At 38.4% G+C, this 27,100-nt stretch overlaps 1 protein-coding gene and 1 long non-coding RNA gene across 6 annotated transcripts in view; one reads left to right on the top strand and one right to left on the bottom strand.

Moving 5' to 3' along the window:
• The window catches only part of OSBPL9 (oxysterol binding protein like 9), a 195,720-nt gene that overhangs the window by 96,330 nt on the left and 72,290 nt on the right, over positions 1 to 27,100 (bottom strand). For all 5 annotated transcript variants that reach the window (XR_008997005.1, XM_036893093.2, XM_036893094.2 and 2 more), the window contains exon 3: positions 13,054 to 13,132. Coding sequence is in view for 4 of the 5 variants with exons in the window: in XM_036893093.2 (XP_036748988.2) it covers positions 13,054 to 13,132 (79 nt within the window). In the remaining variant the exon portion in view is untranslated. The remainder of the gene's footprint in view (positions 1 to 13,053; positions 13,133 to 27,100) is intronic.
• LOC130683349 (uncharacterized) overlaps positions 1 to 27,100 on the top strand; it is a 111,013-nt gene that overhangs the window by 25,725 nt on the left and 58,188 nt on the right. The window lies entirely within an intron of this gene.

Genomic DNA, 27,100 nt, shown 5'->3' with positions numbered 1-27,100 from the left:
AGAGTTTTCTGAAAATAGGTATTATTCCCTACACACTGAGGGTAGTAGGGAAGCCCTTTAGACTTAAAAAAATTTAAAAAGTAGCAAATATGTCTTCAGGGTATAAGGTACGATAGAGGCACTTTGGCTCTAAGATTATTATATCATACCATATTATATTACATTATATTTTTATTATATATTTAATATATATTAATTATATATCATATCATATCACATCATATCATATTGTTAATATTCCCAGTCAACAACCTTTCTGAAGACTTCACTCACTGCCCTCAGTAGCTCTCCAAGGAATTCTGCTCAGGGCAGAGAGCTAGCAGTAAGCTACCTCCGTCTTTCTCTACATTTAGTTGTAAGTTGTTAATATAGTATCTTCACCTTTCCTTAAGAAAGCATATATTTCCAGACCAAGACTGAAGTATAAACTCAGACAACCCCAGTACATTCCATAAACTTTTAACTCTAGCTTGTGAAATGCAATCTAGATATAGTAAAGTATCGGTGATTCAGCCCTCTCTACAATTTAGGATGTATACTTATACTAATTTACACCAAATCACTGTGCTTAATTCACTAAGGACAATGTATAAAAACATTAAAGAAACTGCTAATAATAATAAATCATGCAAAAAAAAATCAGATAATAGCTTAGTTCTAGTGTCCATACATAAAACTAGAAAAGCACATTTCTTTCCAGATAGCATGTAACTCAGATTTGCTTCTCTCTGCCCACCATGAACCAACCTGTCACATTACTAAAACTCAACTGTACACTGCATTTATGGCATCACCTTGATTTGTCTCATTAACTTAAAAAATGTAGAGTCTTAAAAGGAAAGGACTCCATTTGGTTCATATTCAAAAATTCTGCAAGATGGCTAGAAACTTCCATATAGAGAACATGGTCAGAATCAATTGATATACTTCAAATAGTCATACTGCACTCATTGTTTTCCCATTAAAAAACCAGAGAATATACCATGCAAGTGAAAGTCAGACACCACTCCCCACCTACCTGAGTACTTCTTTTCAGGCCTAAGTCGCTGGTCTCATGACTCTTTTTAAAATGAAGACTATTTTCTCAGGGATCTGAAGTTCTGAAACTTCCTTCAGTGCGATAACCCCACACATTTTTTCTAAATAATTGCATTTACCTCTTTGATATTTTGACATGACACTACAACAAAAGATTTACTGGGGGCTTATGTGTCCCCAGCAGGCAGCAATTGTGACACAGCAGTGAAAATGGCACAGTCTTGGTATTGTCCTCCCATTACTCTGTCAGAAACCCAGAGATAATTCTGAACTTCTTTGCTCCTACATCTTACATGCAGTTAGCTGCCAGATCTGTCTGACATACATATTTTGTGTTTAGCCTCTCTGGGGGCACTCTTAATGCCTTTGTTCAAGACCCCATCACCTCTCACCAGAAGCTCTGCAGGTAACCTCCAAACTGTACTCCTTGCCTCCAATCTCACTTTCCTCTAGAGCATCCCACAAACAGCTCCCTGTGCTCCTTTTAAGCCACAAATGTGACAATGACTAAATATACCTGATGGCTCTCCTTAATATATAGAAAAGGTAATTTAATTTATCACTCTGGTGTATGAGACCTTTAACACCTTGTTCCAGATTGAATTCAAGCCTCCTTTCCCTAACCTCTCATGTATTCTAAAATATACTATATTTCTCATATTTCATAAACAAGTCATCCTTTCTCATATTCCAAGCTTTTGCACATACTTTCCAGTCACCTGGAATGTGTTCCTCCTTTCTCTGAAGTTTGGTAAATGTTCTTTCACTTCTATGCTTGCCTATCCCCATGCCTTTTTCACCTCTCAAAACCTGCACCAAAATCACCCCTTCTGTGAAGCTTTCCCTGCCTCCATCAGTTCTCTCTTCTACAAGTCCACAGGTCCCTATCACATTTACATTGTACTGTAATTATTTGTTCTAAACTATGTACCTCGGATAAGTGATTTAGCCTTCTATGCCTCAGTTTCCTCATCACTGTCTCTTGGGGTTGTTGAAAGAGTTCAATGAAAAAACGCGAGTGTTTGGTACAGAACCTGCATCCAGCTGCTATTCTCATCATTGTCTTGCTAGAAATTTTCCAATAGGCATTCCTCCTATTAAACTGAGAGCTCCCTGAATAGCAGGGAATCAGCTTTATGTCCCTGGTACTATGCTCAGTGTGTGGCATTTTCAAGAACCTAATTTGGGTTATCTCTAGTCCAAACCCTAGACTAGAAAAAGGAGGGAAGGAATCCCAGAATTAGCACCAGCATGATCATCAGCAAAATGATGAAAAATAAAAAAAAAGAATAGCAACAGCTACTATTTTTTTAGCCCTACTACTAGCCAGGCATCATGCTGAATATTTATATGCATTTTCTCTAATCTCACAATTCTAGAGATCAGTACTGCCATCCTCATCTTACTGGTGATGGAACCCATACTCCATATTTAGGCTTCTTAGGTAGGCAGGACTTGTCTACAAAAGAGGCATATATATGAGAAGATCTGTTGGTTTGTTTGCCTCAACAATTTGGGTACACTCCCTCAGATGACATATTACAAGAACTCTGCTGTCAGAACAAGAATAAAATCAAGCAGAGTACATGTCAGTATTTGACTCCCTGACCTTTAAACCCATACAGGGAACATTCCTGGGTCTTTCTCCAGCCAGTCTTCCAAGTCTCCCGCACGCTTGGTGACCGATTACTCACCCTGTGCTTCATGCCATGACTCACACCAGTTTCTTCAGGCCAATATTCCATTTCCCTTGCCTTAGCTGGGCCCCTACACAAATCAATTTGAATATACACTGGGCACAGGATGAACTGCGACAACCAAACCACCTGATACTATCAGAGCCGGAAGTATGTTGTACTGTTTAGAAAAAGAGAAAACAGTAGTGACGCTAGAGCTGAAAGAAGCCAAGGCAGCTGGTGAAAAAAAGAAGTCAGTATAGCAAAGGGTAACAGAAGAAAAGCATGAATAAGCAGCACTATGTAATGAAAACAGCATGGGTTTGAATCCAGGCTCAGCCAATTCTTATATATGTTATCTTGGTTAAAAACTCCTCCAAGCCTGTTTCCTTATTTATAAAATAGGAATAAAAATATCTATCTCATAAGCATGTGTGGGGTACATGAAGATTACATTTCCCAGCACAACATTAACAACACCCTTAATAAGTGGTTGCTTCCTCTCTACCCCACTTCCTTTATTCAATTCATCAGAGGTTCACTCTTAAAATATAATCACCTCCTCCAGAAAAGATTTCCAATCATTCTCTTCAAGATAAAAAAAAAATCCCATTGATACCCATCCCCACTTGACTTAAATCACCCATATGCGAGGGCTTAGCTCAATTCTCTCTTAGATGATCCCGATTCCTCCCATTAGTCACCCAAAGCAGATGTCCTCATTAAAGCCAGTAACCCCAGCAAAGACACAACTTCTTTGTAGTTTAACTGAAGTCTAATCCTTTTTTCCCAGAGTATTAGTCAAATTGTCTTAGGTTTCTCCAAATTTAGTATTAAGAAAATGCAATGATGAAATACAACTTGAATTCATATGCTGGACCAATGTTAATATATATGGAGTATCTTGATTAAAGCATCATGATCATGAGAATAAATGTTCATAAACTGCATGTAGAGTTAATGAACCTTGGCAGAGTGAGCATTTTCTTAAAGACTTCACATCAGCTGGTTTGTTGCCTAAAGTAAAAACAAGGGTGAGTGCAATCACTACCAGAAGATAGACACTTAAATCAGGGATATTTCACCTGGAACTGTACAATGTGGAAGCCTCCCCTAGAATAATGATCTTCAAAATGTGAGATTTTTGAGGACAGGCACTTTGCTTTGCTCACTATACTTTACACTCAGAAACTAGCTTAGTGGCTGGTATACAATAAACACTCAAATCCTGACTGATAATGAAAATGAGTAGATGAAATAAATTTTAATACTGCCATTTTCTCTAAGTGCCTAGGGGCTGCCTGCAGCAGGGCTGTAGGCCCTTTACTCTCTCTGACTTCAACCACAGCAACTGTACTTTTCTCTGTCTCACATGTGGGCTTCTAAGTAAGACCACATTTGTAAAATGCTTTTATTAAAAGCTTGAAAACCATGGAAAATCTATCATTATCATTCCCTTCCATGAGCTTCTATTAAGCAGTTACAAGTACAAACAACTTAATGCTAAGTTGTCCCTCAAGTTATTTTTGAGTCCCTAAGGTTCCTTGAGGTATGGAGATGAACTTTACATAAGCAGTACTTGCTTATTCAGCTTTTATATAACCTGAACTTTCTTGAACACTGACTCTTCATAGAAAAATCTGAATTTTCTTTTATCAGGCAACATATAGATGTACTGCACCACCACATTGTGCAAAGCTTGCCAGGCAACAATTTAGTTCTTGCAGTATCTCTAACTCCATTTGAAGAACAGTGCTCTTGCAACTATTTTGATATATTTTGCATTCTACTCTATCATTCTTTTGATTAGTAGAAAAACAGAAAAATTAAAGGGCCAATAGAAGTGATAACAAATGTAAATTTTATAAACATAATATAACTGAAAAAATCATTAGGCATGCTGAAAACAGTAAATCTTTATCATCAATGGAACACTCGTTAAACTTTGGCCCATTGCCTATATAGCCATTTTTGAAGAAAAGGAATAAAACATAAATACATCTTGTGAATAAATATTACTCCTAAAAAGGCAAGGTGTCATTAAGGAATCTGTAGTACATTGAAAGAATACATCCCTCTCATACCCTGCAAGTCTTGTTCCTCACAGTCTACTTTCATGCATATTTTCAAATACATATATTAAATACATACTGAAGTAGGGAAATGCTTTTCTTTATATATTTTCATTTACTCTTCACAATAACAGCTACCAAACAATGTCTTTCAAATTGGACAAAAAGAGTACTTACTATACATTAGCAATTTCTCAGACGGTACACCTAATGAATGAGTCTAAAACTATTCCCTATTCCCTTTCAAAAAGGATATCAGGAAAAGATGGACAAAGGAATAAGTCACCAAACAAAAAATAAACACAATATTTTTGAAGGAGGGTATTTTAATTCATGTGCTGATGAAAGGTGCAGTAAAGCAGAAGGGAGTATAAATCAACACAATCTCTCATGAAAGCAATTAGGGAGGATTGTTTCAGTAATATTAAAAATACTTTTGTCTTTCCTGAATAGCCAAAGCAATCCTGAGAAGAAAGAACGAAACTGGAGGGGGGTGGGATTATGCTCCCCAACTTCAAGCTCTACTACAAAGACACAGTAATCAAGACAATTTGGAACTGGCACAAGAACAGACCCATAGATCAATGAAACAGAATAGAGAGTCCAGATATAAACCCACACATATGGCCAATTAATATATGATAAAGGAGCCATGGATATACAATGGGAGAAAGACAGCCTCTTCAATAACTGGTGTTGGAAAAATTGAACAGCTACATGTAAGTGAATGAAACTGGATTATTGTCTAACCCCATAAACAAAAGTAAACTCAAAATGGATCAAAGACCTGAATGTAAGCCATGAAACCATAAAACCCATAGAAGAAAACACAGGCAAAAATCTCTTGAATATAAACACGAGCAACTTTTTCCTGCAAGGAATCTTCTTGGGCAAGGGAAACAGAGCAAAAATGAACAAATGGGACTACATCATGCTAAAAAGCTTCTGTACAGCAAAGGACACCATCAATAGAATAAAAAGGCATCCTACAATGTGGGAGAATATATTCATTAACAACTTAACTGATAAGGAGTTAACATCCAAAATATATAAAGAACTCACACATCTCAATACCCAAAAAGACAAATAACCTGATTAAAAAGGATCTGGGCAGAGGATCTGGACACTTCTCCAAAGAAGAAATTCAAATAGCCAAGAGGCACATGAAAAGATGTTCCACATCACTAATCATCTGGGAAATGCAAATTAAAACCACAATGAGATATCACCTCACAACAGTAAGGATTGCCACCGTCCAAAAGACAAAGAACAACAAATGTTGGCGAGGTTGTGGAGAAAGGGGAACCCACCTACACTGCTGGTGGGAATGTAAATTAGTTCAACCATTGTGGAAAGCAGTATGGAGGTTCCTCAAAAAGCTCAAAATAGAAATACCATTTGACCCAGGAATTCCACTCCTAGAGATTTACTTGAAGAAAACAAGATCCCTGATTCAAAAGGACATATGCACTCCTATGTTTATCACAGCACTATTTACAATAGCCAAGATATGGAAGTAACCTAAAAGTCCATTGATAAATGGACAAAGAAGAGGTGGTACATAAACACAATGGAATATTATTCAGCCATAAAAAGAAAGCAAATCCTCCCACTTGCAACAGCATTGATGGAGCTATAGGGTATTATGCTCAGTGAAATAAGCCAGGCAGAGAAAGACAAGTACCAAATGCTTTCACTCATTTGTGGAGTATAACAACAAAACAAAACTGAAGACTCACAGACTCCAAGAAGGGACTAGCAGTTACTAAAGGGAAGGCGTTGGGGAGGATGGGTGGGGAGGGAGGGAGAAGGGGATTAAGGGGCACTATAATTAGCACACACAATATAGGTAGGGAATGGGGAAGGCAGTACAGCATGGAGAAGACAAGTAATGACTCTATAGCATCTTACTATGCTGATGGGACAGTGACTGCAATGGGGTGGTGAGGACTTGATAGTATGGGTGAAATGTTGAAGGTAGAATTTTAAAAACTGGGTATTTTTCTAATTATTAGTGTGCACTGTAGAGTGTCAAGTCTTCTATCAGGTTGAGATGGGTAGTATGAACTACTGCTACACAACTACTTTTGACCTATAATAACAGTACGTTCATATGGTTGAAGCTAATAGCTTTCACCCCAATCTCTTTATCACTCCTTTGAGCCAGCCTATCAATGGTTCCACCTAGTGTGATCCAAGGTTTGGTCTTCAGCCCTGTTCTTAGTCAGCTCTCCCAGAAGGTTCACACCTACTTCTACCATGGTTTTAGCCAGAGACTGGAAATACACAGAGGTTTAATCTAGCCCACAGTCACATTTTGTAGGCCTACATATATTTTTTAATCTGAAAACTTAACACACACATATTCAAATCTGAACCTACACACAATAAATCTGGGTTTCTGACTTCTGAAAAACCAGATGATCTAGCAACATTGGACAAGCCTTGTCAAAAACCTACAACTGTCTGGAACTAAGTAGCACTACCCCCTCAAACAGGGTGTAAACTCTCCAAATTGCTAATCGTTATTCGGCTTTACTCTTCATTCACCTAGCTCTTACACATTCACATTTTCAACTTCTAGTTCCACCTACCAGCAATATACTGACAACCACAAATCTCCATCTCCAGCCCAGACTCAGATCCAATCGCCATCACCATCTATACCTGTGTGTGGTCTCACAAACATAAGAAGTCCGGCACCATGCCTGTTCTTCTGTATTCTCTATCAGATGTGGACAACACACAAACAGTGAGTCAAGCCAAAAATGTCACCTTTAACTACTCTCATTCTCTCACCTCCCACTTCCAAGCAATCACCAGTTCCTACAGATTCACCTCTTAAAAATCTCAAGTGTAATTCCTCTCCTTTTTCCCCATTACCACTGCTTTAATCACCTCAGGGCCTTATAAAAAACACAGCTATTTGTCTAAAGCCCACGTCTCATTCTGTCTCTTCTCTTATTAAAACTTGGTTTCACTGGTTTTTTTTCCCATTACCACTGCTTTAATCACCTCAGGGCCTTATAAAAAACATAGCTATTTGTCTAAAGCCCACGTCTCATTCTGTCTCTTCTCTTATTAAAACTTGGTTTCACTGGCTCCCACAGACCTCAGGATAAAAATACAACATTTTTGAATTAGATGTAGGTCTCTCCCTATCTCTACAGCTTCATCTTCTCCCCACCGTTCTGACAGTACGAAACATTTATCGTTCCCTGAACACACTGGCAGCATCACATACCCACACCTTTGCACATGCTACAACATCCCTCAGCCTGGCAAACTTCTATTTAATCTTCAGAACTCTGCGAGAGAGAGGGGGTAAGGAGGGAGAAGGGAAGGAGAGAGCCTGGTGACAAAGACCTTTTAATTTTTACATCATATATTTCTGAGCAACTTGAAAATTTCAGTGCTAGTATGATTTCTAATTTTGATTATTATAAAAAGAAATACTTGGTAACAAGAAAAACATCTGTGAAACACAAAGATATTACCTCTTTTGCCTCTTCATGATTTCAATGCCCTATACACATTTCCACTACTACAGCATATATCACATTCCATCATAATTACTTCTTTATAAGCTCCTTGACACCATCGCCCATGTCTTACTTATGCATATACACTCAGTTCTTAGCATGGGGAATTACATGCTCTATATACAATAAATGTTTGAGTTCACCAGCTAGTCTAACACCAAAACTGCTTTCTGTACAATTCTAGTCAATAATCTACATGCAAACAACTTTGGCTGAGTGATAGGAAAAGGGATCATTTTTTGCCCTTATCCAAAAGAAAAGAGCTGGTTTATAAAAATAAATTGCAACTCTTTTCTTTTTAATTTCTGTAAAAGGATAGAATGAAATTGTACTTTTCAAACTTTTTAAAAGCTCTATTATGCTAGATGTGACTTCAATTATTGCCGGAAGGAAAAAAAAACTATAGAGAGTATTTGTTTCTTAAAAATAAAATTAATTTAAATTAACTCTGACCTGAGAATTTTATGGCATTTCTTTAAAAATTGTACATACTCTGAAATATCAAGTTACCAGAACTGGGAGTCACTGTAATGAAAATTATCTATTGTTTGATGAATTTGTTTTTTCCCGATACTAATAATCCTCTTTACTATAAAAAAAATGATGTTTCAGGATTCAGGACATGTAGGACTGCTAGAGATTAAAACCATGTGTGAATTTCCATACACTTGACATTTTTAGCTATTATGGATCAACTGTCCATGCTCCTATCAAAAGGCAATGCCCCACCTACACACTGGGTCCCATCTTCTCTTACCCTCTCAAGGATACAATCCAGTTATTCTCCTCTTTCTCTTTCGCATCATCAATGCTGCCAACAGCATAAAGCATGCAATTATTTCTCTTATCTTAAAGAGTTCCTTGCTCTTATTACCCCCTCTACTGCCATTTTTCCCACCTTCCCTTTAGCACAGAACTTCAAAGCACTGTTTATTCTTCTACCTTAAAACTGCTCTTCTCAAGGCTGCCAATAGACTCCTGACTGATAAATCTCATGATCATTTCTCAGCCCTAAGCTTACTTGATCTATCAGGACCATTTGACACAACTGTTGATTCCTCTTTCCTCCGAGAAATACTTTCTCTCCTGGCTTCCAGGTTACCACATTCACTTGGTTTTCTTCCTCCTTTTGACTGCTTCTTTTCAATGTCTTTTGCTAGTTCTGCCTCATCTCTGTACACTCTAAATAAGTGTTGGAGTTCTCCAGGGCTCATTACTTGGATCCCCTTTTCTCTACACTTACTCCCAAATTCTTGTGGCTTTACATAACATCTATATGCCAATGATTCCCAAATTTATTTCTCCAGTGTGAACTTTTCTCCTGAACTCCATACTTCAACAGCCTACTTGACATCTCCATCTGGATGTTTGATAGGCATCTAGAACTTATTTATAAACATGTCTAAGGCTAAACTCCTGATGCCCACATGCCCCCCCACACACACACACAAACTAGTTCCTCTTGCAATCTTCCACCTCCGTTAATGGCATCTCCATTCTCACTGTCTAAGCCACAGCTCTTGGTGTCAACCTAGACTCCTGTCTTTCTCTCACATGCTATAGTTCAACCTTCAAAATAAATACAATATGATACGACAGACTACTACTTAGCAATATAAGAGGAACAAACTACCAATACATGTAACAATAAGAGTAAATATTAAAAACATTATGCTGAGCTAAAATAAAGCCAGATGAAAAAGGAGTACATACTGTATAATTCCATTTACATGAAACTCTTCAAAAGAAAACTCCATAGTGATAGAAGTACAGCAGCAGTTGCCTGGGGCCAGGGGCTGGGGAGCTGGGACTGACTTAAGGAATAAGGAAATTGAGGTGACATAGAAATGTTCTAGATCTTGATTGTGGAAGCAGTTATATGGGTAAATAAACTTGTCAATACTCACTGAACTTTATAAAGTGGACACTTTATTGTATTTAATTATACCTCAATAAAGTTGATTAAACACACCTACATAATTCAACCACTTCTTACTACATCCCTACCCCCACTGCTACCATGTGAAAGCCCCCATCAGCTCTCTTCAGGATTACAATAGCCTTCTAACTAGTTTCTCCACTTCTGTCCCTGCCTCTTGCATTTTATTCTGTAGAGTGTTTCTTTAAAAAATCACATCGGGTAGCTCCTCAGCTAAAAACCTAATAGCTTCTCATCTTAGTAAAATTCAGTGTCCTCACCATGGAGTGTAAGGTCTCACATGACGGACCTCCCTGTTACTTCTTAGACCTCATCTCCCACCACCACTCACCATCACGGTTACTCTAACCAGGGCTGGCCTCCATGCTGGTCTTCAAATATGGCAGAACATTCTTTTGCACTTACTGTTGCCTCTGCCTAGAATGATGTACTTCCCAACATCATCCCCAAGAAAGCCTTTAGCTTGTTCCCTCACTTCCTTCTGGGCTTTCATTGAAAAGCACCATCCCAATGAGTTTTTCCCTGGCCACTCTAAAATCTACCAGCCCACTCCCCCCACCCACCACCTCATAAACAACCTCACTTCTTCTTCATTTTATTTTATTTTTTTCTCCCCTGGACTTAGCACTCTCTTATTTACTTATATTGTACTAATTGATTTTGTTTATTGGCTTTCTCTTCTTCCAGATTGAATGACCCAAGAGAGCAAGAAATTTTATCTGTTTTGTTCACTACTGTATCCCCAGAACTTAGACTAACGTCTAAAACAGATGTTGAATACATGAATGTATCTGAACAAATTACAGTTTTCCCTCTAATAGTTGATGGTAAGTAGAGATGCATCAACTGACACTTCACTTGCTTTCAAAAATTCTGTACATTGAAACTTCAACACATTTAAATACGTGCTAATATATATCAGCCAAATTTGCTTTCAATTATAATCAAGACCTATCAGGCATTGAGAACTTTTTATCAAATTTTCAGAGATTTTCTTATGAGAAAAGACCTATGTGAAATAACTCATTACTGCCAAAAATATAGTCTTACCAAATTCTTTACAAAAGCCAGATAATCTCATGTTGCCTTAGAATCTATAACTAAAAATAAACTAACCAATCTGACAGTCTCAGAACCAAGAATCCACTAAAAAAATACATATAACTCTAATTTATATTTGTCATGTAAATCATTTGTTAAAGGAATTACCTGTTTTAGAAGCAAGCCAAAGGGGAGATCAGTTTAGCATAAATAATTTGAAAGTAAACCAAAAGGCAGAGGTGCCTTTGCTCTGGAGCTCTGAGTCTCCTCTCCTTTAACAGGCAAACAATACAGCTTCTGGAAGTCCAAAGGAAGCGCCTCCTTAGTAACTGCAGAGGAGAAAATTCCATACTGCAGCCTTCACCTGCATCCAGCAGCTATTTTTTTGAAAAGCACTGAGGTATTCAACTTCACTCAAGTAATGAGTTCCAGTGTGTGGGCATTATCTAGTTTATAAGCAACACTATATACTTAATGTAAAAATAAAGGCCCTGGGCTTTCATAATAAGATTGAAAATGCTTCATGAAATTAAATATAGCAGAAAATTTCTGCTATAGGAGAGCATCATTAAGTTAAGCAGCTCTGAATAAAGACTATGTATGAACAAACACAGTAAATATTTTAAAGGCACTTTTTCCTAAAAGCATTACAGATATTACTGAGTACTTGATTTGTCTTTACTGTATATAAGCTGCATCTTTCATTTCTGTGTTCATTTCTTAAACAAGACAATGAAGAAAAATAACTGCAATATACTATCCTAGCACAGAAGGACAATAGCTGTCTTAACCTACCATATAACAATCTTAACACTGTGAAGACATCATAGCCAAAACATTTTTAAGCTACAAATCTATTTAGTATTTATCTGTATTGTATAGCTAGCATCTATCACAGTACATTATCATTTGTAGTACAGAGAAAGTGCTAACATCTCCAGATCTTCGCACTTATAAGTTCCTTGGACTGCTTTAAACATAAAATAGAGGTTATTCTGGACAGGCAAAATAACAAAAACATTTGTAATAAAGCTATTAAACACTCCTAACACATGAAAGGTACATTAGGACAGGATCGTTAAAATGAATTTTTATTTGCTGGTTTAGATTTTCAAAGCAAGATGAAATGAGAATGATCACACAGTACCTTATCCTTTCTACTGGTGAACCATAGCATGCAATGCTGAAACACAGCAGTGGCAGATGGCATTGGTGCTATTAACTATAAAAAGGATAATAGCAGAGAAATGACAGCTGGCAGACAAGACACAGAAATACAGGTAAAATGAATGCAAACTTGCAGTTGTTGAAGCGAAGCAAGCAAAACCTTTAATCCAAAGGTTGCCACCAGCTTCAATTTAATTTACATTTTGAGTTTTACACGGACAAAAACTGCAACCTTCACAGTCTTTAGACTCTTCATGCAGAAGCAGAACCATACTCCTCAAAAAAGAAGATCAGCAACCTTCTGTAAACACAAGCCAGCAGCAGCAGCCCATTACTCTCCCTTTTATTTTTTAATCTCCAATTGCAGCCAGATCCACAGTCGTTTCAAGTAGATCTGTATCCACTGCAGATACAAATCCTTGCCTAACCTGCAGTACCACTTCATCCAGAACGTTCCTGTGCACTCGTTCATGCAGTATCAGTTGCAAAATCATTCAAGTCATCCAGCAAACAACCCGAAAGAGAAGGAAAGCAGCAGTTGGGACTATGAAGAGAAAGAATCTCTTCTTTCAGCTCACCCTGGAAATGGAAGGTTTTCTGATCAACAGTTATTGTGAAGGTGCTGTCGTCCTCATCGTCTATACCAATCACTGCTCCCTGTGAAACAAAGAGCAAAATCCCAATAAGGCAAACAATGACATCAGCAATATTCACTACTGCTACAGCCCTGGAACGCTCAATGTACCACAACACTGCAAGCAGGCTAGACCCAGAAAAGGGCAATCTGAGTATCTACTTTTGATTGAGGAGGGAGAACTAAGAGAGAGGGGATGGCAGGGCACTGCAGTACTCTGCATGGTACTTTCAATCCTTGCATAGGAGGTATGGAGTAGTGGGAGGGGGAGGGGACAGAGAGGCTGAATCTAGGTTCTGTGTTTTAAGAGACAGTCATGGAGCCTTTCTGAGCTTTAGAATGCTCTCTAAAATGGGTGTCAGAAATCTCCACCTCACCAGGTTGTAATGAGGTTCAAAAAACACAGGTGCTCTTCATCAGGCTGCTTTTGTGTTATACTTGTTAGTGCAGAAATGCCATGACTTGCTTCAAAACACTGTCCAAGTCACTTTTTCCAGGTGTGCTCCCATAACCACTGTGATTATCTGTTTATATGTCTGCCTCCTCCTACTGAACTGCTATAAGCTCTTGGAAGTCAAGAACTATATTATTTATTTTAATATGTGGCACTCAAGTACACACTCAATGTTTTCTAGATAAAAAAGCATGAACAATTCCCCAAAAGTGTGGAGAGGAGACTGCTTGTAAGTTGTTTGTTCCAAGAAGGTGGATATAGTGAGTTTTAAATTTTTATTTTTTTGTATTCAGTTACATACAGCCTCTTAAGACAACAGGAATTAAGGGAAGAGACAGGTTGCTATGCAAAACAGAGAGTCTATTGGTCAGTATCCTTAAGAAATAGATGTCTTAAATATTCCAGAGAGAAAAGCTAGAGAACATGGAATCGATAAAATGCCCCAGGTTGGTGACAAATGAAGCAGTGTGCTAAAGACAAAACCAGGACCTTGAAAATGAGGTTGAAAAGACTCATGGGGCCAAAATACCTAATCCTATGAAAAAAGGCCACTGCTATCCCAGGAGGTAATAGAGCCAAACATTTATTCATTTCTTCCAGAAGCTGTCTGGATGAACCCCAACTCTATCCAAATCTTAGTTATTTCTCAGTTTTGGGTTAGCCAGGGATTTTTACCTCCATTTTCAGATAAGGAAAGTGTCTTCAGGAGTATAATGACTTACCCAAGGTTACACAAAGAATTAATGTCAGCACCAGAAACACTGCCATGGTGCCTACTTATTCCTAACAGCAAATATAGACACACCTCAGTGGTTAAGCATATGCGAGAGCAGCTTTCTGGTTAACTTAATTTTATGGTTAACAGTTAATCTTCTAAATTATGATTATCAAATATTTACTGAGTAATAACTCAATACAAAAATATATGCTAGATACATCTCTGGAATTTGTGACAGTAGTCCCAGCCCACAAGGTACTTATATTCCAGTGGAGGAGATAAAACACACAAAGAGATAAGTATAGTACATGGCAAAAAGTGATCTCTACATGGATGAACTTTGAAAATATAAAGTCAAAGAAGCTGGTCACAAAGGACCACATGTTGCATGATGCCATTTATATGAAATGCCCCAAATAGGCAAATTCATAGAGACCAAAGTAGATTAATGATTGCCTAGGGATGCGGAGGTGGAGAGGAGAAGAGGTTAAAATAGGGAATGACTGCTAATGCGTATGGGTTTCTTTATGAAGCAATGAAAACATTCTAAAATCGATTGTGGTGGTGGTTGCACAATTCTGTGATTATACTAAAAACAGTGAACTGTACTTTAAGTGAGATAACTGTATGGCATGTAAATTATATCTCAATGAGGCTGTTATAAATCACCCCAATCCCAAATGCCTCTTCTTTCTTTTGGGTCCCTTAATGTAAGTTCACCAGTTACCTAGTCAACTCAGATACCTAGTCAAACAGTTACCTAGTCAACTCAGAACCTAGAAACCTATAGGTTCTATACACATTCTCCTTCATTCCATCACAAGTTGCACTCATTGCACTTTTGAACTATAATCTCAAATCCAACTCTTCTTCGGCCTACAAATTACTATTGCCCTAAGGCAAGTTCATGTCACTTCTGGCTTGATAAAGTAATCTGTCTGCCTCAGTCTGGCCACCTAGAGTCCACAGTCCTTGCTATTGCCAGAGTAGTATTTCTAAATACTACTTTGGGGTGGCAGGGGTTGTATTTTTTTGGTACTATTCTGCACTATTTCTAAAGTACAGACTCTCACAGGAGACCCAGATGTTTAAAACCTTCCATGGCTTTCCATGAACTATTAGATAAAGTAAACATTTCTTCATAATGCCTTTCAAGCCTGTTCAAAATCTGGCCCAACCAACCTTTCCATTGTTATCACCCACCCTTTCTCCTCAAGTCACTGAGACCCTATATGTACTCAGCCTCAACATGTCTCCCACACATTGAAAAAAAACACAATTTCACTTTTTTTATGTCCTTCAAGCTCAATTACCCACCATTTCTTAAACAAAAGCAAACCTCATCTTTCCCCATTACTACCACCTACTTTCTCATTGCTTTCATAAAAGAGCTTTTTGAAAATTAGCCATACCTTAACCTTTAATTCACTCCCGCAGTCCAGCTTCCTTCCCCACCACTGCACCCATCTGTGCACTCATGTCTCCAATGACCAGTTTACTACTCTCTAGTCTTGTCATACAGTACCACTCATAAGCATTGTGGCTGCTGACCACTTCTTTCTTGACACTCTCCTTCAATGGTTCTTAACTACCTGTATAGTGCTTCAGAAATATTTCTACCTAAGTACCTTTGACAACCTATATCGGAGATAGCATTCTTTTCTGGTCCATTACACTTTTCCCCTCCTCTACCCAAATGCTTCTTTGAAGACTCTGGAACCTGGCAGATCATCTGCCACTCCAATCAGGTCTTGCCATTAACCTTGAGCGTTCTTCAATGTACAGAGGCAACTTACTGACACTGGAGCCCCCAGTTTCTTGATTTGTTCAACTCAAACTGTATTGCCATTCTTCTTTAGTCATTCATTCCCCATGGCAATACCCTGAACCTGCACTATCCAATAAGATAGCCATTAATCACATGTGGATATTTAAATTTTAATTATAGTTAATTAAACTAAGTAAAATTTATAAATAAGTTGCTTGGTCATTCTAGTCATATGTCAAATACTTAATAGCCACATGTGGCTAATGGTTATGGAACTAGACAGTGCAGATGGAGAACATTTTAGTAACTGAAGCAAGTTCTGTTGCACACTAAGGCACTAGACCTTGTCATCACAGAGAACTAAACCATAGTAAATAGTTAATATTGTCAATTACTGAAAAATTTCAATGAGCCAGACACTATTTTAGACATATTATATCATTTGAAAACAGCTTTACATATATACAAATCCCAATTGTACAAGCTCAGTGAAGAGATGCTCCACTTGCAGTCTTTCCAAATCATTAGCCCTGCCCTCCACCACAAAGGTAAACACTACCCTTACTTCTAACATTACAAATTAGTTTTGTCTTTGAACATTATACAAATGGACTCATATATATTTTCTTTTGTGTCTGGCTTATTTCACTCAACATAATGTTGTGAAATTCAGCGATGTTTTTGCAGTTCATTTTTATTACTATATACAGTCTTCCTTTGTATGGACATACACAATTTATTTATCAATTCCATTGTAAATGGATACTTAATGTTGTTTCCAGTTTTAAGTTATTAGAATTATGCTGCTATGACATTCTTAGTCATATCTTTTCTTATACATGTGCTTAGATACAATCTAGGAGTGAATTTGCTAAGTGGTAAGATATGCGCATACCAATTTTAACAGACACTTCATACAATTCTCAAAAACAGTTGTGCCAATTAAATTCCTACTGTGGTTTACGAAAGTTTAAATTGCTCCATATCTTCACTATTTTTTTACTTCAGTTATTCAAGCAGGTGAGTAATGGTATTGTATAGTGGTTTTAATTTACATTCCTGATAATAGTAAGGTTAAGTATCTTTTCATGTTTCTTGGCCATTTGAACATCCTCTTATGAAATTGTTCAGGTTTTTTACCTACTGACAAGACTGGACTACCATTTTCTAATTACTTGTAAGGGTTTTTATATATCCTGGATGTGAATCCTTCACTGGTTATGAATTAGGCAAGTATCTTCTCCCACCCTCTTGCCAGTCTTTGTATTCTCATAATGATGTATTCTCATGAAGAGTTCTTAACTTTAACATAATACAATGTACTGATTTTACACTTTGTAGTTAGATTTTCTGTGTCTTCTTTAAGTCTTTCCTAATCCCAAGGACATGAAAACATTCTTCTATGTTATCTTTGGTAATCCTTTACATTTGGAAATCAGGTGTAGAAAGTCCCCCAACTTTTCTCTCTTGGCCTTTATGAATTATAAATCTGTATCACTACCATAGCCATATTCAGGTCTCACTAGAATGGCAGGTGAGAACAACTCACAATTTCTACTGAGGTCTGTCTGTTGACTAAGAGGTAGAAATCAGAAGTGGGTATTCTTGGCCCTTTATTAATTTTAGACTCAGCTGAACACATTCTACACACACACACACACACACACACACACAAAGACATCGACTGATAATGAACTAGGACTGCCATTTATTTAAGTCTTCCTTTTTTATTTCAATAACGTTTATAGTTTTATGAGTATAGGTCTTGCCCACCTTTTCTGTCCATACAGAGGAAGTCTGTATATAGTAATAAAAGTCTGTCCATACAAAGGAAGACTGTATATAGTAATAAAAATGAACTATCCATACAAAGGAAGACTCTGTATATAGTAATAAAAATGAACTATTGCAAAAACATTGCTGAATTTCACAAACATTATGTTGAGTGAAATAAGCCAGACACAAAAGAAAATATGTGAGTCCATTTGTATAATGTTCAAAGACAAAACTAATTCGTAATGTTAGAACATCAGAAACAGTTAATGTTTCTGATGCTACTATAAATGTCTATTTTGAAAAAATCATTTCTAATTACCTGTTGCTGGTATATTGAAATACAATTTATTTTTGTATGCTGATATATCCAGTAATCTTGCTAAATTAACTTAGCTATTCTAATAGCACGTCTGTAGATTCTTTTGGATTTCTGTGAATAAGTTTAATTTTTCTACTCGAATCCTTAAACCTTATATATATTTTTTTCTTGCTTTATGCACTGGCTAGGACTGCCTGGTTTAAGACTGCTACTAGAGTGGCAGACAAGGCTGATGTAAGTAGTAATGGGGGCTTTCTTGTCTTGTAACTGGTCTGTCTCCCATTGTCCACTGTAGCTATTTAAAATCTTCTCTACTTTCCTCAACCCCCAACAACAACATAAGTCATCATCAGGCAGGAACTCTAAACCCACTAATGCCCTCCCACCTGAAGACTCACTGCACCTATACCCACCCTTGCTTCTTTCCACTTACCATAATGAAAAAGGGGCTCCACCCCCTCCTACCTTTCCTTAGGTCTCCTACTCTACCAATTTTCAGTTGTTCTCTTTCTCTACTGTCTCTTTCCCAACTGCATTTACACCCTCTGTTAACAACAACACTTTTAATTACACATCCTCATCTAGCCACTGGCCCACCTCTCTCACTCCCTACCAGGCAAGATTATTACTCAGACTAGTCCAAGTCTCCTGCCTCAAATTTATTTTAACTTCCCATTCCTTGTAGGATATGTAACCACATCAATGGTTCTTCTTCACCTTCAAATAAGGTGACCATATGACCTGGTTTGCCTAGGACAATTCCAGATTATTCCACTTGTTCTAGTATAATAATGAATAGAACCTCCTTTTATTCTCAGGAGTGTCCTGGTTTAGGAGACATAATCACTCAGCCATAGCCTAGCCTACAAGACACCTTGTGATTTGCTCTCATCTCTCATCAAATTCTACACTTGGGCAGCTTGAGGTTGACCAACTGCCCCACGCTCTCTTCAGCCAAACATCCTTCCTCCCCGCTTATCTGAGTTTATATTACTTATTTTTTTACATCTGGTAAAGCAAAACTCCCTTTGCTAACTCATATGTGGAACAGTATTCTACTGTTAAGCAGAGTTCTTTGTTATACTAAACCAGCAAAGTATCAAAGTTTTTATTTCAGCCTTGCTCTTACGACCATATGTATTTCAATGTCTTCTCATAATTTTTCTTCTGAAGGTTTCAGATGATCAACCTTTCAAGTTCTGTCAGTACTTGGGCCTTACCAAGGTACCCACTGCTGCAGTGTCACACTATCCAGGTTCCAGATACTAAGTACTAGAGTCTCTTGTGCAACCAGACGAATTTTCTGATATTCCCTCTTCTCCTTTCTTCTACAAACAAACATACTTTAGATATGAATCACAGTTCTGGTGCCAAAAACAGTTTTGTTCTCACGGTTTAGGAAAAGAAAACAGAATTCTAGCTATTTTAGGGCCAACCTTCCTTTGCAGGAAGAGAAAACTGGGCTAAACTGGTTCCAAAGATAATAAAAAAGGAATGGTGACTCCTCTGGGACACAGATTGCTCACACAGCTCCTAAAAGGAACACAGACAGTGCTAAGAATACACAGCACAGCTACTTCCACTGCAATCCCACAACCACATACTTTCCCTTACTGCTGAAATAGAAGTCTTATATTCATATAACACATTGAAATCTGATCTCTAAGATTTAGGCAGGACAGGTATTATTCTCCTTTACACATTAGAAACCTGAGGCTAAGAGAGGTATAAAAAAAATTTGAGACGTGGAGTAAAGATGGCAGCATGAGTAGAGCAGCAGAAATCGCCTCCCAAAACCACACATATTTTTGAAAATGCAACAAATACAACTCTCCCTAAAAGAGAGACCAGAAGACACAGGACAACAGCCAGGCTACATCCACACCTGTGAGAACCCAGCGCCACGTGAAGGGGGTAAGATACAAGCCCCGGCGGGGTGGGACCTGAGCACCCCCCACCACAGCTCCCGGTGGGAGGAGAGGAGTTGGAGCAGGGAGGGAGAGGGAGCCCAGGACTCTAAACACCCAGTACTAGCCATCCGCACCGGAGTGCAGACACAATGCGTGCGTGGGGTGCTGGAAACTAGGGAAACAGGACAGTAAGACCTGTGAGCAGGTCCCTGCAGCCGGCGCCCCTGGGACAAAGAAGAGCAAGTGCTTTTTGAAAGTCTTAAACGGACAGGGACCCCACAGCTGGACAGGAGTGTCCCGGGACACTGAGCCTAGCAGCTGGGAATCTTGGGGAACTCTGGGCACCCTAACCCCCTGTGCAGCAGGGCGGCTCGGAAGCCCCTCATGGAGATAAACAGCCTCCCGGCCGTTTCCCCTTTGAAACAGCTCCGCCATATCAGAGCAGCAGCCAGAGGCAGGCCACGCCCACAGCAACTGTGGAGTTAACCTACATAGCGGCTGGGCAAGAATCAGAGGTCCAGTCTGCGCGCAGCTGCCCAGCACAAGCCGCTAGAGGTCGCTGTTCTCCCAGGAAAGGAAGGCCACAAATCAACAAGAAGGGACGTTCTCCCAGCCGTCACTCGGCCCAGCTCCGCAAACTATCTCTATCGCCATGAAAAGGCAAAATCTGAGAAAGACAAAGATCACAGAGACAACATCTGAGAAGGAGATAGACCTAAACAGTCTCTCTGAAAAAGAATTCAAAATAAAACTCATAAACATGGTGACAGAGCTGCAGAGAAATATGCAAGAGCTAAGGGATAAGTCCGGAGGGAGATTACAGAAGTGAAACAAACTGGAAGGATTTATAAGCAGAATAGACAAGATGCAAGAGGCCATAGATGGAATAGAAACCAGAGAACAGGAACGAATAGAAGCTGACATAGAGAGAGATAAAAGGATCTCCAGGAATGAAACAATATTAAGAGAACTATGTGAACAATCCAAAAGGAACAATATCCACATTATAGGGGTACCAGAAGAAAAAGAGAGAGAAAAAAGGATAGAAAGTGTCTTTGAAGAAATAATTGCTGAGAACTTCCCCAAACTGGGGGAGGAAATAGTTCCTCAGACTATGGAAGCACACAGAACTCCCAACAGAAAGGACCCAAACAGGACAACACCAAGACACATAATAATTAAAATGACAAAGATCAAGGACAAGGACAGAGTATTAAAAGCAGCCAGAGAGAAAAAAAAGGTCACCTACAAAGGAAAACCCATCAGGTTATCATCAGACTTCCCAACAGAAACCTTACAGGCCAGAAGAGAATGGCATGATATATTTAATGCAATGAAACAGAAGGGCCTTGAACCAAGAATACCGTACCAGCACGATTATCATTTAAATATGACGGAGGGATTAAACAATTCTCAGACAAGCAAAAGTTGAGGGAACTTTCCTCCCACAAACCACCTCTACAGGGTATTTTAGAGGGACTGCTCTAGATGGGAGAACTCCTAAAAAGAGCACAGAACAAAACACCCAAAGTATGAAGAATGGAGGAAGAGGAATAAAAAGGGAGAGAAATAATCATCAGGCTGTGTTTATAATAGCTCAATAAGTGAGTTAAGTTAGACAGTAAGGTAGTAAAGAAGCTAACCTTGAACCTTTGGTAACCACAAATCTAAAGCCTGCAATGGCAATAAGTAAATATCTTTCAGTAATCACCCTAAATGTAAATGGACTGAATACACCAATCAAAAGACACAGAGTAAGAGAATGGATAAAAAAGCAAGACCCATCTATATGCTGCCAACAAGAGACTGACCTCAAACCCCAAGACATGCACAAATTAAAAGTCAAGGGAAGGAAAAAGATATTTCATGCAAACAATAGGGAGAAAAAAGCAAGTGTTGCAATACTCGTATCAGACAAAATAGACTTCAAAACAAAGAAAGTAACAAGAGATAAAGAAGGACACTACATAATGATAAAGGGCTCAGTCCAACTAGACAATAACCATTATAAACATATATGCACCCAATACAGGAGCACCAATATATGTGAAACAAATACTAACATAATTAAAGGAGGAAATAGAATGCAATGCATTCATTTTGGGAGACTTTAACACACCACTCACTCCAAAGGACAGATACACCAGACAGAAAATAAGTAAGGACACAGAGGCACTGAACAACACACTAGAACAGATGGACCTAATAGACATCTATAGAACTCTACATCCAAAAGCAACAGGATACACATTCTTCTCAAGTGCACATGGAACATTTCCCAGAATAGACCACATACTAGGACACAAAAAGAGCCTCAGTAAATTCAAAAGGATTGAAATCCTACCAACCAACTTTACAAACCACAAAGGTATAAAACTAGAAATAAATTGTACAAAGAAAACAAAAAGGCCCACAAACACATGGAGGCTTAACAACATGCTCCTAAATAATCAATGGATCAACGACCAAATTAAAATGGAGATCCAGAAATATATGGAAACAAATGACAACAACAACACAAAGCCCCAACTTCTGTGGGACGCAGCATAAGCACTCTTAAGAGGAAAGTATATAGCAATCCAGGCATATTTAAAGAAGGAAGAACAATCCCAAATGAATAGTCTAATGTCACAATTATCAAAATTGGAAAAAGAAGAAAAAAATGAGGCGTAAGGTCAGCAGATGGAGGGACATAATAAAGATCAGAGAAGAAATAAATAAAATTGAGAAGAATAAAACAATAGAAAAAAATCAATGAAACCAAGAGCTGGTTCTTTGAGAAAATAAAATAGATAAGCCTCTAATCAGAATTATCAAGAGTAAAAGAGAGTCAACACACATCAACAGAATCAGAAACGAGAAAGGAAAAATCACGATGGACCCCACAGAAATACAAAGAATTATTAGAGAATACTATGAAAACCTATATGCTAACAAGCTGGAAAACCTAGGAGAAGTGGACAACTTCCTAGAAAAATACAACCTTCCAAGACTGACCCAGAAAGAAACAGAAAATCTAAACAGACCAATTACCAGCAACAAAATTGAAGCAGTAATAAAAAAACTACCCAAGAACAAAACACACGGGCCAGATGGATTTACCTTGGAATTTTATCAGACATACAAAGAAGACATAATACCCTTTCTCCTTAAAGTTTTCCAAAAAATAGAAGAGGAGGGAATACTCCTAAACTCATTCTATGAAGCCAACATCACCCTAATACCAAAACCAGGCAAAGACTCCACCAAAAAAGAAAACTACAGACCAATATCCCTGATGAACATACATGCAAAAATACTCAACAAAATATTAGCAAACTGAATTCAAAAACACATCAAAAGGATCATACACCATGACCAAGTGGGATTCATCCCAGGGATGCAAGGATGGTACAACATTTGAAAATCTATTAACATCATCCACCACATAAACAAAAAGAAGGACAAAAACCACATGATCATCTCCATAGATGCTGAAAAAGCATTTGACAAAATTCAACATCCATTCATGATAAAAACTCTCAACAAAATGGACATAGAGGGCAGGCAAGTACCTCAACATAATAGAGGCCATATATGATAAACCCACAGCCAACATTACACTGAACAGCAAGAGGCTGAAAGCTTTTTCTCTGAGATCAGGAGCAAGACAGGGATGCCCACTCTCTCCACTGTTATTCAACATAGTACTGGAGGTCCTAGCCATGGCAATTAGACAAAACAAAGAAATACAAGGAATCCAGATTGGTAAAGAAGAAGTCAAACTGTCACTATTTGCAGATGACATGATATTGTACATAAAAAACCCTAAAGACTCCACTGCAAAACTACTAGAACTAATAACGGAATTCAGCAAAGTTGCAGGACACAAAATTAACACACAGAAATCTGTGGCTTTCCTATACCCCAATAATGAACTAAAAGAAAGAGAAATCAGGAAAACAATTCCATTCACAATAGCATCAAAAAGAATAAAATACCTAGGAATAATCCTAACCAAGGAAGTGAAAGACCTATACCCTGAAAACTATAAGACACTCTTAAGAGAAATTAAAGAGGACACTAACAAATGGAAACTCATCCCATGCTCCTGGCTAGGAAGAATTAATATCGTCAAAATGGCCATCCTGCCCAAAGCAATATACACATTCGATGGAATCCTTATCAAATTACCAACAGCATTCTTCAGTGAACTAGAACAAATAGTTCAAAAATTCATAAGGAAACACCAAAGACCCCAAATAGCCAAAGCAATCCTGAGAAGGAAGAATAAAGCAGGGGGGATCTCGCTCCCCAAGTTCAAGCTCTACTACAAAGCCACAGTAATCAAGACAATTTGGTATTGGTGCAAGAACAGAGCCAAAGACCAGTGGAACAGAATAGAGACTCCAAACTTTAACCCAAACATATATGGCCAATTAATATACGATAAAGGAGCCATGGACATACAATGGGGAAATGACAGTCTCTTCAACAAATGGTGCTGGCCAAACTGGACAGCTACATGTAAGAGAATGAAACTGGATCACTGTCTAACCCCATACACAAAAGTAAATTCGAAATGGATCAAAGACCTGAATGTAAGTCATGAAACCATAAAACTCTTAGAAAAAAACATAGGCAAAAATCTCATGGACATAAACATGAGTGACTTCTTCATGAACATATCTCCCCGGGCAAGGAATACAAAGGCAAAAAAGAACAAGTGGGACTACATCAAGCTGCAAAGCTTCTGTACAGCAAAGGACACCATCAATAGAACAAAACGTATCCTACAGTATGGGAGAATATATTCATAAATGACAGATCCGATAAAGGGCTGACACCCAAAATAAATAAAGAGCTCACACACCTCAACAAACAAAAAGGAAATAATCCAATTAAAAAATGGGCAAAGGAGCTGAAAAGACAGTTCTCTAAAGAAGGAATTCAGATGGCCAACAGACACATGAAAAGATGCTCCACATCCCTAATCATCAGAGAAATGCAAATTAATACCACAATGAGCTATCACCTCATGCCAGTTAGGATGGCCAACATCCAAAAGACAAACAACAACAAATGTTGTCGAGGATGTAGAGAAAGGGGAACCCTCCTATACTGCTGGTGGGAATGTAAACTAGTTCGACCATTGTGGAAAGCAGTATGGAGGTTTTTCAAAAAACTAAAAATAGAAATACCATTTGACCCAGGAATTCCATTCTTTGGAATTTACCCTAAGACTCCAGGAGCCCAGTTTGAAAAAGACATATGCACCTCTATGTTTATCAAGCACTATTTACAACAGCCAAGAAATGGAAGCAACCTAAGTGTCTATCAGTAGATGAATGGATAAAGAAGGTGTGTACATATACACAATGGAATATTATGCAGCCATAAGAAGAAAACAAATCCTACCATTTGCAACAATATGGATGGAGCTAGAGGGTATTATGCTCAGTGAAATGAGCCAGGCGGAGAAAGACAAGTATTAAATGATTTCAGTCACCTGTGGAGTATAAGAACAAAGAAAAAAACTGAAGGACCACAACAGCAGCAGACTCACAGAACCCAAGAATGGACTAGCAGTTACCAAAGGGAAAGGGACTGGGGAAGATGGGTAGGAAGGGAGCGATAAGGGGGAAAAAGGGATATTATGATTAGCACAATAATGCAGCAGGGCGGTGACACAGGGAAGGCAGTATAACACAGAGAAGACAAGTAGTGATTCTACAGCATCTTACTACACTGATGGACAGTGACTATAATAAGGTATGTGGTGGAAACTTGATAATAAGAGGAGTCTAGTAACCATAATGTTGCTCATGTAATTGTAGATTAATAATAACAACAACAACCAAAAAAGGGATGTGTATCAGGAGTGATTCACAGAAGCAACCTTTGAAAAGTCTTTTAAAAGTTGAGCTCACCAGGTGAGGGCACAGAACATTCCTGACATAAGGAAAGATATGTCAGAAGCACTGCGAAATGCAGAAACACAGTGAGGGAACACAAAGAAATGTGGTTGGAACATAGGATAGGATGGTATGAAGAGACGAGGAGAGATCTATGGTGTGAGTCAATAATAGCTTATAAAGCTCCTTTGTAAGGTGGATGGTAGATGTATTATCTATCACCACCATCACCATAATCATCATCATCCAGAGTAGATATTATTTACCGGATGTGTACTATGTGCCAAACTCTGTACATATATAATTGCTAAGCCTCACAACAAACCTACAAGTTATATAACATTATCTTCATAAAGACTAAGAAATTTACCCAATGGCACTAGGTCAGTAAGGGTGGAGCTGAGAGACCCCCAGTCTCTCTGATTCTTTCTGCTACCACTGATCCTAAACTTGGCTGCACAACGCAATCACCTGGGGAACCTGTTTAAAAATAAAGGTTCCAGGCCCTATTGTAAAACAGCATGTCTAGAGAATGGGACTTGGGAACCTATATTGTAAACAAACTCTCCAGCTGTTTCTTAAACAGGAACCCAAATTCAGTCTAACTTTTTGAAAATACCACATAACCTCTTAAAACACAAACACACACATACACATGCATTACTCATTAACAGCTTCCATCTATGTGCCAGGTGCCTAAACCTCACAATATCCTGCAAAGGTATTATAATTTCCCACTTTAAAGAAGAGAAAATTAAAGCTCAGGAAGATTACAAATAGCTTCCATTTTCTACTCAACAAAGCAAAGGACAGTAGTAAGATGCAAACACAGGTACATCTGGTTCTTCTATGGTGCTGCATAGTAGGCAAAATCTGATGCCCCCCCCCAAGTAAATGACCTTTACCCCTGTGTCTTGCCAATGGGTTTCAGCCCCATGCAAGTTCGCTATGGATTCAATGTGACCAAAGAAACTGACAGCAAAACATTCTTGGGGTGAAAGGGTTATACACAACTTCATTTCCAGGTGGCAGGTCAGTCACTAGAATCCCGTTCACTCAGAGCAAGTCTGCATGCAGCAAGCCAGTCTCTGCCTCTGGGCCCCTCTCCCGCACAGCCATCCTCTGGGCCTCTCTGCCCAGTCATCCCACACA

This window comes from Manis pentadactyla, chromosome 4 (genome assembly GCF_030020395.1).
Source record: "Manis pentadactyla isolate mManPen7 chromosome 4, mManPen7.hap1, whole genome shotgun sequence".
Lineage (NCBI taxonomy): Eukaryota > Metazoa > Chordata > Mammalia > Pholidota > Manidae > Manis > Manis pentadactyla.
Note: the sequence above shows the minus strand (reverse complement) of the source record. Positions and strands in the feature narration are given on the sequence as shown.